Here is a 13,640-nt window from a genome sequence, read left to right on the forward strand (position 1 = left end):
CTTTTGGAAACACCCTTAAACGGAAAGAGGGAAGATCTTTAGGAAACGGAGGGAGTAAATTGTAGAACTATATTGTATATGGAGCTTATTTCGAAGCATATTTTGAGCATTATCCAATGATACAAAAACATAATATTTCGAATTATGTAGCAATTTAATACGAAACTCTAATTTTTGCTTATCTAAAGCTCATTATATGTATTTAAATCTATGAACAACTCTATTCTTGTAAAAAAAATAAAATAAAATTGATGATATGACAATCCTATGTGACGCGCTCTATGTTCTCGAAAAGTAGTTCCTCCTTTGTGTATATATATATATATATATATATATATTTGACCGGATAAGTTAGCTAATTTATTCATCTGTAATCAAATCTAAGGACTGAGATTACAAAATTATGAGCCTCTAAAGCACTTCCTTTAACCACACTCTCGTCTCAGATATATACTAGTTATTAGGCTCGGGCTATGCCCCAGGTAAGAAAATTTTCATTTATTAATATTGTACTTTGATATAATAGCACTAAATACTACCTGGTCTTGTGGTTAAAACTTTAGTACATGAACTTGAGGTCACGGGATCAAAACCTATATCATACAATCTCATATTCCTTAATATATTAATAAATAAATAGTCTCATTGAAAATACATTAATAAAACGGTTTTTTGCGTTTCCTCTAAAAAAAACCCTTTTTAAAAAAACTACTCTACAATTTAATACTAGGGCTTTTTCAGTGAAAAACTCTACATTCTTATTTCTTCGCTTCACTCACACACGCCAATTCGAACTGAAGTTTCGTATTTTCTCTCTCCTCTTCCTCTACCTCTACCTCCTACCTCGTGCTCGAATTGCAGAAGCTCGTTTCAGGTTCTTCTTTTGTTCCTTAAAGTAATCTACTTGTTCGGACGATTTTTGTTATTGTTGCGAATTTTGGTGTCAAATTCATGCCATTGTTTGTTTTTATGCGGTTGTTATTGTTTGTTTCATGAATTCAACCTATTTGTTTCTTTATCTCATATACTTGGTTATTTCATGTTTTTATGATTCGAATTTCTGTGTATAACTTGTTAATTCATGTTTGTTTGTTTCATGGAACTAAATGATAACAAAATTTATGATACAATTTGTAAATGGGAATATTTTCATGCCATTATTCACTTGTTCTTGATTATTTCATCACATCAATTTTTCAAGTGTTGTCATCCCTGGGCTTATGTATTGAATCCAAATAAAAATGTTTTAATTGGATATTGGTGGTAAAACTTATGTACTGAATCCAAGTAAAAAATGTTTTATTTTGGATATCGATTGTAAGACTTATGTATTGAGCAATTTATGCCAACTTTTTCCCCCTACTTTGAGTTTGTTGTACGTCTGTACCCCAAATTCAAATTCCTCGGTCTGCCACTGCCTCTAGCAATCCCTAATTAGTTGCGATTTGCGAAATTTGTTAATTCAATTTGGGGCTAATGCCGAAAAAAAGCTCTGATTGATTTTGTATAAACTTTGCAATCACACTGTATTCACTTTGATTGTCGATTAAGAAGGTAAGATTCTCCATTTTTTCTTGTCGTAATTTTGTTACCCCTCTGGTAAATAGCTTCGTTTTTAGGGTTCATCAATTTGAATTACAATATTGTAAATTACTAATACAATTGCAGAAAATCAGTCCTCGTGCTAGAATTTGGAATTTTGGTTACTTGCTAACGTGCTTCAATAGTGCTTTGTGTTATTTTCTGCAATTTGTGCTAAATTTTAGCTTTTGATAACTAATTGAACTTGAAGTTTTAATGTTATGTTTAAATTTGGATTTGAGGTTATATTGTTGGACATGATTTACTTCTGTTATGTTAGTGGAATGGACTTTGACTTAGTGAGTTATTGGCTTCTGTATGTTCTGGTTTGCTGCTGTATTGGATTTTTTTCACATGTTGTTTTATTATTGAAATATACTTTAAAATCACTCAGTCATTTACTGTATGTAACATATAAGCTCATCAGCAGCTGTCTTTTTGTTTGGAAACATGACAATACTCCATCATACACACTTTTTTTTCTTAGTCAAATTAGAACTTGTGTTTGTAAGTTGCTCACATGTTATTACATGTAAAAATACCCTTTTGAGGTGACCCGTTAGCAACCACTTTTTCTTGGACTCGACGCTTACGGCCTTACCCACTTAGCCCCGACCCTGCTGACAATTTCAGGTGACCCGCTAACAACCCCCCACTAAAAAACCGCCCCGCCCCGCCCCGCCCCGCCCAATAACCAGAAGTTCTTCGGTATGTCATAAACTTGATAGATAAACTGTTTACTCGTTTGTTTGTTTTTGTCTTACAGGAATTTCGTGTAGTAGTTTTCAAGGTGATAGTTGAGCTACTATCCTTTCCATATCTGTCTTCAGAATGTTTAAGCCAGAAATCTGGAATTAATGCCCTGATGAAGAATTTGCTGCTATTTCTGGGAGCTAAAAGTATCAAAAAATTAGGTCTCAGAATTAGAAAAGTTGTCTAGTTTAATGATGTTTGTCGTGACTTCCCAATAAATTGACGACTGAATGTATGTATATGCTTGTCCTAATTTGTTGTTTGTATTTATAGATGGATCTGTACATACTTGGGATGGGTGTAGTGGTAGTTAGAGTCTTAGAGGCCATCGGTTTGTTACAGGATCGTTGGTGTTTCCTTTATATGTAAATATGTCTATGAGTTCAACACCTAATATGTTCTTATTATGTATCACTTTCTATGAAGCTTTTATTGCTGGATCATTGTTCTGAAGCTTTCAAACTGAATGATGTTTTTGCGCCTCTAATTTGCACTTGCTTGAAGGAAGAAAAGAAAATAAACTTGGAATTGTAGAGCTGCGTATTAAGTATTAACCATTATTTAGCTTGGTGCAGAACTAGTTGGATGCCTCGAAAACCACGAAGAAGTGGCCAGTTGGTACCTCGGCCTTTTGCATTCTCTCCATTTGCTCGCGCAGTCACTAGAGCTGCAACAGCTTTCTCATCGAAGAACAAAGTTTCAAATTCGAAATGTGACAGAATGTCTTCATCCAAGTTATTAGGTGTTGTATTAACTAAATATTCGTTCTATATTTGAGAAGGTGACATGTGCTTTAAGTCTGTGATTTGCAGTCCATGTGCCCGATCTAACTTGACTTCTGAAAATCTTTTCTATGTAAATTCTCAGCTGATGGGACTAGAAAGCACAGTTTGAGAGAAGAAGATCCAGAATTCGAATCATCTGGAGAAGAACAAGAGGCATCTGAAGTAAGCATTATTGGTTGTTGTTACAGAAAAGCTCAGCTGAATGTTATCAATGTTTTAAGCTGGAATGCTGGATATTTGCATAAGCCTTAGTTTCTGAACCTTTTGCCCTATGTTTTTGTCCCCTGAGAAGGAAATTGTCCAGGCAGATTTTGCCTTTTTTGACCCAAAGTCTGATGACTTTCATGGAGTGAAGACATTGCTACAGAGCTATCTTGATGATACAGAGTGGGACTTGAGTGGTTTTGTAGACATAATTCTGGCGCAAACAACAGTTGGCACTGTAATCAAGATAGAGGATGATGAAGATGAGGGATTGTTTGCAGTTCTTACAGCTTTGAACTTGGGAAGATATAAGGTAACAAGTGTTTAATTTTCAATTTTATAAATGCATGGCGTGTCCCTCTATTCATTTTGGGCCATTAAACTACATGAGTAGTCAAATTGCACTAATACATATAGCACAAAATCCATAGTCTTGTCATTATTTTTTTTAAATTGATTATGCTGAATGCCTCAATCAATCAACAAGGGTCTGTTCGATACGATGCTAGCTTTCAGATTTTGGTTCTGAGATTGAAATGTTAATTGATATGAGATTTTATAACATGGTTGTAAATCTTGGAATTGGTCGTGATTACAGAACCACTATTGCGATGGTTTGTGGCCTAATATCCTGGTTGTGGTAGGCTCAAACCTTTAAATGTGGCCGGTCACGAAGCGGTGAAAGGCCAAGAGTTAATACCATGTTGCATAATGAAGTTATATTTAGACTACTACTAACATTATTTATCAAACCATACAACAGAAAGTACTTTATCTTCTTTCCAAGACCTATTTTTTTAGTCTTGAGAAAAATGTAAACGACAGATGATAAAGAACAAGCCTATTAATGATTTTTGGTTTTTTTGTAATGCTAGGATTTGAAGTGTATTACTGAAGTTAAAGACTACTTGCTTAAAGCATGTGAGGAAAAGAGTTTAGTTGGTGAGCTAAAAGGACTCCTAGAAGACCAAGCCAAGCATGTTGGTCTAGTTGTTTCCCAGCGTGTCATGAATCTTCCTCCCCAACTTCTGCCACATTTTTACGATGCCCTTTTTGATGAAATTTCATGGGCTACAGAAGATGAGGTTAGATGACTTCTATATTATCTGCAGATGCTTGCCAATTTATTCCTTCTGTTTTAATGGATTCTGTTTTGCAATGATTGAAGCCAACAGAAGATCTCCGTAAATCATTTCGCTTCAAACATTACCTGCTGGTCACGAAAATATACAAGGTACATATCTCAAATATGTGTTCACTTCTGTTGTTTGCTCTTTGCCTTCTTGACACTCTCATTTCATTTGACTATATAGTGTTTGTCACATTCAATTATCTTTTACATTCTCTTGCTGTTCTGTTTGGTGAAGAGGATTGCACAAACTAGGAAGGGATCTACTAGTAGAAATGACGAAGATATAATATATGTAAAGCCAGAAGATGAACTTTTCTATGAGGTTTTCCTCAATCCCTGCTCTTTTTCAATTTAGAAATTTTAGTACTTTGGCGTCCTGTTTTTGATTATACTTTATGGGGTTTTCAGCTTTGTTCGTGGTCCTTTACTTTCCCCTTGCACATTCAGCCGCCAACAACTCAAGAGGTCAGTTTGATGAATTCTGAAATCACATAATTTTTTGGTATTCACTTTTTCTTTCTCTTAATATCCCTTTTCATTCCACTGGTACGTTATTGCTCTTTATTGATCTAAATAAATGTATTTCCTTTCTCACCCTTGCATACTTTTAATAACCATTTTAGTCTTCGAAGATGATTTTTTTTTCTTTTTTTGATAATCTAGTGTCACTCACAACTTTTGCTTCTATGTCTTGGTAATTATGACTGCAGTTGAGAAACTATCGGCTCATAGGACTGGTTATGGCTGTAAAGGCGGATAAAGCACCAGCATTCCGACAAAAATTGCGATCTCTAATAGACGACTCTTGAGATCAATCTTAGCCTACAGGTACTATTCGACATCTTTAAAGCTTACATGTCCTATTCTTTGCGTTTCACCTGCATTTCACTTGATATGTGTTGGCAACTCTTTTTTCAGTTAGTACTTCATGTGTTCCTCAATAGTTGCAAGACTTGCAACCAATGCACAACTTAAGCCATCAGTATCTTCAAATATTCATTAGTAAAATTTCTTAGAAGGTACTCTGAAATATGCATTGAGGGTTTCAGACTAATTCAACAACATTTTTACATTTCTTTCATATATACAGAATAGGTGAAAGTCATTAGTATATGAATATTTAAACGTCAAAGTATTGCACGATCTAGATCTAGAATATACTACCTCTGGTCTTTATTAGTTTATCCATATTTTAAGAAAGAGTGTTTTAACAATTTTACTACCAACTCAGGTCCGTCGGGAGCATGGTGATGCCAGAACTGTTCTTCAGCAAACAGATTAAATACACAGGACATCTTTCCTGTTATTTCTTGTATCCTTGGATGAGTTTGCTGGATGGTTGCTATGCATTTTTGCCGAAGTTTTTAGTCTTATGTTACTTAAACATTGACCCATGAACGATTTTGTTCAATCACAATTTTGTTTATCCAAATTTTCGCATTTCTATTTGTAAAAGCATACACTTCTGTAGTTCTATCACACAAAAGAGCATGTATCCTATGAACTTTGTTTTGGTAAAAAATGGTGTAAAATTCTTGTACTGGTAGTTTTGCTTCTCAGTTTTTTCACTTTAGGCGTAGTTTGGCTGCTTAAGATTCACAGAATGCCTACTATTGTGTCAGTTGAGAGAGGATTGCGGCGTGATGGCAATATGAACTTGCCCTCTCTACCTTCATGAAAACTTAAAAGAAGCAAACCAAGCTACACTACTACACTAGCAGTACTTGATTTTTGAGAAAAATTATCACAACGGTTAATTGGTTATAATTAGCATAAATAATTGTCTTTACTAGCAAGCATATGAACATTTGATTCATTATCCCTTCCCTTGAAAGGTAAATTATAGAACCTTACCCTCATGGGAAGTAATTTAGAGCGCGTACCATTGTTTAGTATCTCGCTTAGACATAGTCACATAGAGCGTTTTTGTCAAAGTGCCAGGGTCGTCCCTCCATTATTCTTGCTTTGCCACGACAATTATTACCGAACCCTTTATTATTTATAGTCAAATAAAAACTTTTTTATTTAAAAAATGAAACTTAAACTATTTTTAATGAACTTAACTTATAGTACTATACTAATATTAGATTTAAGTCATTTAATTTATATTCTCTTCTTTTTTTTAATCAAATCACATTTTCTTTTTGGTTCGTTCTTGTTAATACTATTGTCCTTTTTGTTCTTGTTTACATGTCTCATTTACTTTCTTCTCTTTTCCCACTCATGTCATCCACCTTTTAATAATTTAGCACTTTTTAGTTTCTCTCCCATTTTCAATTCTCTCGTCACTTTTTCAGTTTTTCTCTTATACTTTTTAACTTCATCCTCTGCTAAAGTAAAATGAATAAACTAAGAAGAAACAGAGGGAGTAGTATTTTGTTAAACTGGAACATTTATAAACTTAATTTTATTTATTCCAAAAACTTGTTATATGTCGAGGCAATACTCATAGAGTTGCACCTTAATCATCTCATCAACATGTCGATGCTGAACAAATACCAGTCATTAATTATTTCCGACCAAAAGGCATAAAAGGAATATGGAGCATAAAAGAGATAAACTATAAAATTTTCTTCTCAAAGCTTAATTATTTTATAAATTTTTGCGCCACAAAACTCAATAATCTTAAATAATGAAACTGCCATGCATACACATACACATTCACATACAAGCATGATCCTATAATGCACATGGACTGCCTTAAAGATTAAGGTCCTTAATTGATTCATTGATCCTTTCAATTTAATTTAATATAATCTCTTAAAGTTGAATATGAGATAATACCTGATTTATGTTTCGTTCGTATCTGATGTTTGTTGACCCATTTTGATAATCCTACAATTAATTAGTCAAATTATTTTTGGGTTTGTCTGATTCTATAGAGAAAAATATTATTGATATTATTGGGATTACATATTATTTTGCACTTTCTTGGAGGTTTCACAAAAAAAATCCAAACATTTCTGCAAATCTAAACTTCCATGTGCTTCATGCACGTGAAATAGTCCCATATGGATTAATATCATTTTACGGTGATTCATTGGAACATATTATTGTTGGACCCTTTGGAATCTCATTGCTTCAACTTTGGTCCATCTATTATTGTATTTTATGAATTTGATAACCAATGACCAAAAAAAGTGGTAAAGCTAGTTTAGTTAATTACTGTTACCAAGTATGTAGTCATAGCTTAGAAATTGCTGTAGTAAGTTTTTCTTTTTATTGTATATTTGTATGTGAATTATATGAATTAAAAAATTTTAATGGAGAGCTACACGTGACACTGTTTTTTGTTTAGAAAGGCTTTTTAATATATTTGTATAGATAATTAGAATTTATTTTTTGAATGTGATGAGAATTCACCCTTATTTTAGTTTTATCAATAATCGACTAAATAAATACAATTTTGTAGAAACTTTTACCAAATATTTAAGTAGTGTGAGATAATTCATAATGCATCTCAGGTTTCATTATCCACATTTTAAGTTAAATTATACAAGAATGTTAAATCTATTAATTATAACTATATGTGTTGATAAATACTCTCTTTCGATAAGTTTCTTTTTTTTAATTAAATGTGTCGATATACATTAGAGTTGATTGATTTTATTTAGTGATCGAGCTTAAAACAATTGATCACAATATCTACTCGCCTAGCACCACTCTGAGCTCTATTTATGAACACCTAAATATTAAGGAAAAAAAAGAAACTTTAAAAAAGCGATCTTGTTTTCCCTCGTCAACACATTTTAACCATTTATGCAAGAACTGGATTTTCCAACTCCTCGAAGAATTGAATCTTATTCCGGACCCTCAATGACATTTAACATCTAGCGAATATGTTAATTCGTAAAAAACTTCACTTCAATCAACAAGTTTCTTATAATTTTTTCTATAGTAGTAGTTGGACCATTTCCACATCATCTTCGTTAAAAATTATTCATAGAAATATATTGTACGAATCAATCACGTAGTAGTTTGTCATGAAGCATGCATAATGAGTAGGTCTTTAAAGAACGGATGGAAAAGAAAAGTGAGTAGATCATAAAAAGGAATCGCGTCAATTTTGTTAAATGGTCTTAAACTCTTAACTCTTCATCTCCTAGCAGAAGTATGTTGATGGTTGAATCTTCTTCACTCTTCAGCTAACAGCAGCTTATAACTTTCAAACTCTTTAACTTTACATACCATCTATATAAGTGTTATCAAGTTTTCTCACACACACAAAAAAAGTGTATTAATTACCAAGTTAGACATTGGTCGCATAAATATCTAGTGTTAAGAGTAGAAGATTGTGATTACCAAATTTAATGCACAGGTCAAAGATAGAAGACAGATATGCTCATATGCCTAGATGAGCAGAATAGCAATGCAACGATAAAGATGGTAACCTAACATGTGATGCTTTTATTTGGTTTTCCCCACACAATTACTATATAATTACAGCAGAAAAAACCCTGGTTTTACGCATCTACTAACAACAATTGCGGGATTACGCTGACTTCCAAGCATTATGTCTCAATATAGATCCTCTCGTCCAAGATTTTCTACACAGCAACTGCAATACGTTAGAAGTATATTTAATCCTTTCATGACAATCATTGATCTTTTGAATGGGGATCGGAATAGTTGTGTCATATACTTACATAAGATGGATTACTATTGGATGTTTTCCTCATTATTGTATAGGATTTAAGACCAAAAGTTAAACATTTAAGATAGAAATAAACAAACTTAAGGTGCATAAATAGATAAAAGAGTACAATAACGAACACTAATATACGTGGAAAACACACACATCACTAACAAGTAGAGCAAAAAATCACCACTATTTGATTGAAATAAAAAAATTGGCTAGTATCAAAAGGAGGTTTTACACTATCACTAATTAGTAATAGCATTAGCTCCTCTAGCATATAATGTGGTATATTCTCTCTTCTTTCTCTTATGTGTGACAACTTACGCGCTTAATGTTAGTAATCTTTCACCATTGTTGTTGTGGTTCTCCTAAATAACGAACCAATTATCTCCTACTATGTTACCATAACAAGTCTACTTTAAACTATGTGTCGAACCCATATGATACAAGTTAGGGAAGGAAGTGGGACGGGTCCCGTCCCATCCCTATTCAAATGGGACAGGGATGGGTCTAGGTTTGCCGTGATAGGGCGGATATTAAAATCGTACCCGCAATGGATGGTGGAGCGGGTGTAGATTATATGCTATACCAGCCACATCCCCCCTGCCCCACCCTATCCCAGACGTGACTTGTAGCATTGCATGGGTGCTTGACACCATTTGTGTTGCCTCGAAAAGCCTCCAAACACCCTATTTGTTCATTTCTCGTGAAACCTAAAACTATCTCGAAATGGACATAAAGACATCCATATATTCGTTCCAAGCCACATGACTTCTTTCCAATGACCTCCCATGTTCTTAGGAGGCACCTTATGGTGTTCGGAGCTCGGGCCTGGAAAAGTCCGAAAGCGTCTTCAATTTTGGCTGTTTTTGGGACGTTTTTGGACTTTTCGTGCCTGGTCATATTTTCTCACAAAACATTCCTAGGAGTGCCGACGTGACTTGTAACGTTGTCCGGGTCCTTGGCACAATTTTCATTGTCTCGGAAAGCCTCTAACACCCCATTTATTCATTTCTCATGAAACCCAAATTGCATTGAAATGAACGTAAAGACATCCACATATTCGTTTCAAGCCACATGACTCCTTTCCAATGACTTACCATGTCCCTAGGAGGCATTCCGTGGCATTCGGAACTCGGACTCCGGGAAAGTCCGAAAGCGTGTATTATAACCTTCAATTTTAGCTGTTTTTGGGATATTTTTGGACTTTTCCGGGATTGGTCACATTTTCAACCGAAAAGTTCCTATGAAGGCCAAAGTGTCTTGTAACGATGCGCGGGCGCGTGACACCATTTGTGTTGCCTCGAAAAACCTCTAAACACCTCATTTGTTCATTTCTCGTGAAACCTAAAACTGTCTCGAAATGAACGTAAATGCACCCACATATTCGTTCCAAGCCACATGACTCCTTTACAATGACTTAACATGTCCCTAAGAGGAATCCCGTGGCTTTCGAAGCTTGTACCTCAGGAAAGTCCTAAAGTGTGTATTATAACCTTTAATTTTGTTTTTTTTGGGAACATTTTTGGACTTTTCCGGGCCTAACCATATTTTCTCCCGAAACGTTCCTACGGAGGCCAAAGTTACTTGTAACGATGCGCGGGTTCTTGGCACCATTGGTGTTGTCTCGAAAAGCCTCTAAACACCCCATTTGTTCATTTTTCGTGAAACCTAAAACTGCCTCCGAATGAACGTAAATGCATCCATATATTCGTTCCAAGCCACATGACTCCTTTTCAATGACCTCCCATGGCCCTATGAAGCATCCCGTGGTTCGAAACTCGGACCCCGAGAAAGTTTGAAAGCATGTATAATAACCTTCAATTTTGGATGCTTTTGGGACATTTTTTTGACTTCTCTGGGCTTAGTGATACTTTCTCCCGAAATATTTCTAGGAGTGCCGACGTGACTTGTAACATTGCGCAAGTCCTTGGTACAATTTGCATTGCCTCGAAAGCCTCTAACACCCCATTTATTCATTTCTCGTGAAACCCAAATTGCATTGAAATGAACGTAAAGGCATCCACATATTCGTTTCAAGCCACATGACTCCATTCGAATAACTTACCATGTCCCTAGAAGGCATTCCGTGGCATTCGAAACTCGGACCCCGGGAAAGTCCGAAAGCGTGTATTATAACCTTCAATTTTTGTTGTTTTTGGGATAATTTTGGACTTTTCCGGGCTTGGTCAGATTTTCAACCGAAAAGTTCCTACGAAGGCCAAAGTGTCTTGTAACGATGCGCGGGTGCGTGGTACCATTTTTGTTGCCTCGAAAAGCCTCTAAACACCCCATTTGTTCATTTCTCGTGAAACGTAAAATTGCCTCGAAATGAATGTAAAGGTATCCATATATTCGCTCCAAACCACATGACTCCTTTCTATTGACCTCACATGTCCCTAGGAGGCATCCCGTGGCGTTCGGAGTTCGGACATTGAGAAAGTCCGAAATAGTGTATTATAACCTTCAATTTTGGTTATTTTTGGGACATTTTTGGATTTCTCCGGGCCTGAACATATATTCTCCCGAAACATCCTAGGAAAGCCGAAGTGATTTGTAACGTTGCGCGGTTGCTTGACACCATTAGTGTTGCCTCGAATAACCTTTAAACACCCAATTTGTTAATTTCTCGTGAAACCTAAAACTACCTCGAAATGAACATAGATGCATCCACATATTCGTTCCAACCCACATGACTCCTTTCCAATGACCTCCCATACCCCTAGGAGTCATCTCGTGGCGTTCGGCGCCCGGGAAAGTCCGAAAGCTTATATTATAATTAACCTTCAATTTTAGCTGTTTTTGGGACAATTTTTTACTTCCCTCGGCCTGGTCATATTTTCTCCCGAAATATTCCAAGGAGTGCCGACTTGACTTCTAATGTTGCGCAGGTGTTTGGCACAATTTGCATTGCCTCGAAAAGTCTTTGAAAATCCCATTTGTTCATTTTTCGTGAAACCCAAAATTATCTCGAAATGAACAAAAAGCCATTCACATATTCGTTCCAAGCCACATGACTCCTTTCCAATGACCTCCCAAGTCCCTAGGAGGCATCTCGTGGCATTCGAAGCTCTGGCTCCGGAAAATTCCAAAAGCGTGGATTATAACCTTCAATATTAGCTGTTTTTAAAATATTTTTGGACTTCTCCAAGCATGGTCATATTTTCTTGAAACGTTCGTTCCTAGGAGAGACGACGTGACTTGTAACGTTGCGCGGGTATTTCGCACCATTTGAGTTGCCTTGAAAAGCTTTTGAACACCTCATTTGTTCATTTCTAGTGAAACCCAAAATTGCCTCAAAATGATCGTAAATGCATTCATATATTCCTTCCAAGCCACTTGATTCATTTCCAATGACATCCCATGTCCCTAGAAGGCACCCCGTGCCGTCCGGATCTCGGGCCACGAGAAAGTACGAAAGCGTGTAATATAACCTTTGATTTTGACTGTTTTTGGGACATATTTGGACTTCTCCGGACCTGATCATATTTTCTCCGGAAACATTCCCAGGAAAGCCGATGTGACTTGTAATATTGCGCAGGTGCTTGATACATTTTTGTTGCCTCAAAAAAGACTCTCAAATTTCATGTTATGTACCGTATATGTCTAACTGCAAAAAATTTGGACGTGAACCCTAATTTGGCAACAAACTTCCAATTAAATGATGATTCTGACCACCTATTATGAAATTATATGGTCCCTGTCCTTGATCAGGTGGTGCTTGGATTTTCCCTCCCATCAGGCGCGCACTAGCTCGAACCCGCCTAAATTTTCCGTGGGCCGAACACCCCTTTCCTTTGTTTTTAGCCTAAAATTGTCAAAAATAAAAAAAAACATAAAATACCAGCTTGGCCTGCAGGAAGCACGATTCCGGCCCGTGGACAAAATCTGAAAATTCCAGGCCTGTCCCGCTACGACCCGCCACTCATGGGCTCGGGCCTGTCATTTTCCTCAAGCCCGCGGGCCGATCCCGTAAACAGGCCCGACTCGGGGTGGGGATGGGTTTAAATACGTACCTGGTGGGGAGGGGATGAGTTTAAATACGTACCTGGTGGAGCGGGAATGGATCTGTAACTTTTCCCTTGCAATGAGTGTGGATATATCATACTCTGCATTCGTCCCGCCCAATTGCCATCCCTAATGTAAGTATTAAAAAAAATGGAATTACTACCTAGCAGCTACCAAGTGAATCAAAATACTGAACTGTGTTCTGTACAAAATATGTGGATGTTTAATTTACCAGCTTTAGGCCTTGAATTGATCATGTCCTATTATGCAAAATCAATAAACATTCAATATAACGCGGTTAACTGTTAGCCTAACTTCCAACTAACAGTAACTGTCATCAATTCTCTGTAATTAAGTAAACATTTACAGTACGAGTTATATATTACTCCACTCGATAACTAACTAATATGCCTTATTATAATGGGAATCTTCTACTTGATTAGTGTCAGTTGTCAGTCCAAAAATCAATGGCATTGCATGTTAATTTCCAACAAAGTTAAGCCCTTTCTCATATCTCCAAACACATATAAACTCCTTG

General features: G+C 36.0%; 1 protein-coding gene across 2 annotated transcripts; it reads left to right on the forward strand.

The window, feature by feature from the left end:
* The first annotated feature begins 763 nt into the window (after positions 1-763).
* On the forward strand, positions 764-5,995 carry LOC104904597 (protein BCCIP homolog). Of its 2 annotated transcripts, XR_008967797.1 has the most exons (11): positions 764-874; positions 2,910-3,076; positions 3,202-3,281; positions 3,412-3,636; positions 4,199-4,408; positions 4,492-4,557; positions 4,691-4,777; positions 4,864-4,920; positions 5,166-5,283; positions 5,374-5,474; positions 5,687-5,995. XR_008967797.1 is itself a non-coding variant. In XM_010692890.4 (10 exons), the coding sequence occupies exons 2-9, from the start codon at positions 2,920-2,922 to the stop codon at positions 5,262-5,264; spliced, it is 981 nt and encodes a 326-aa protein (XP_010691192.2). In that variant the 5' UTR covers positions 764-874; positions 2,910-2,919; the 3' UTR covers positions 5,265-5,283; positions 5,687-5,995. The 2 variants fall into 2 exon arrangements, 1 of the variants encoding a protein (XP_010691192.2); XM_010692890.4 differs by lacking the exon at positions 5,374-5,474.
* Positions 5,996-13,640: the final 7,645 nt, after the last annotated feature.

Source organism: Beta vulgaris, chromosome 9 (assembly GCF_026745355.1).
Source record: "Beta vulgaris subsp. vulgaris cultivar EL10 chromosome 9, EL10.2, whole genome shotgun sequence".
Classification (NCBI taxonomy): domain Eukaryota; kingdom Viridiplantae; phylum Streptophyta; class Magnoliopsida; order Caryophyllales; family Amaranthaceae; genus Beta; species Beta vulgaris.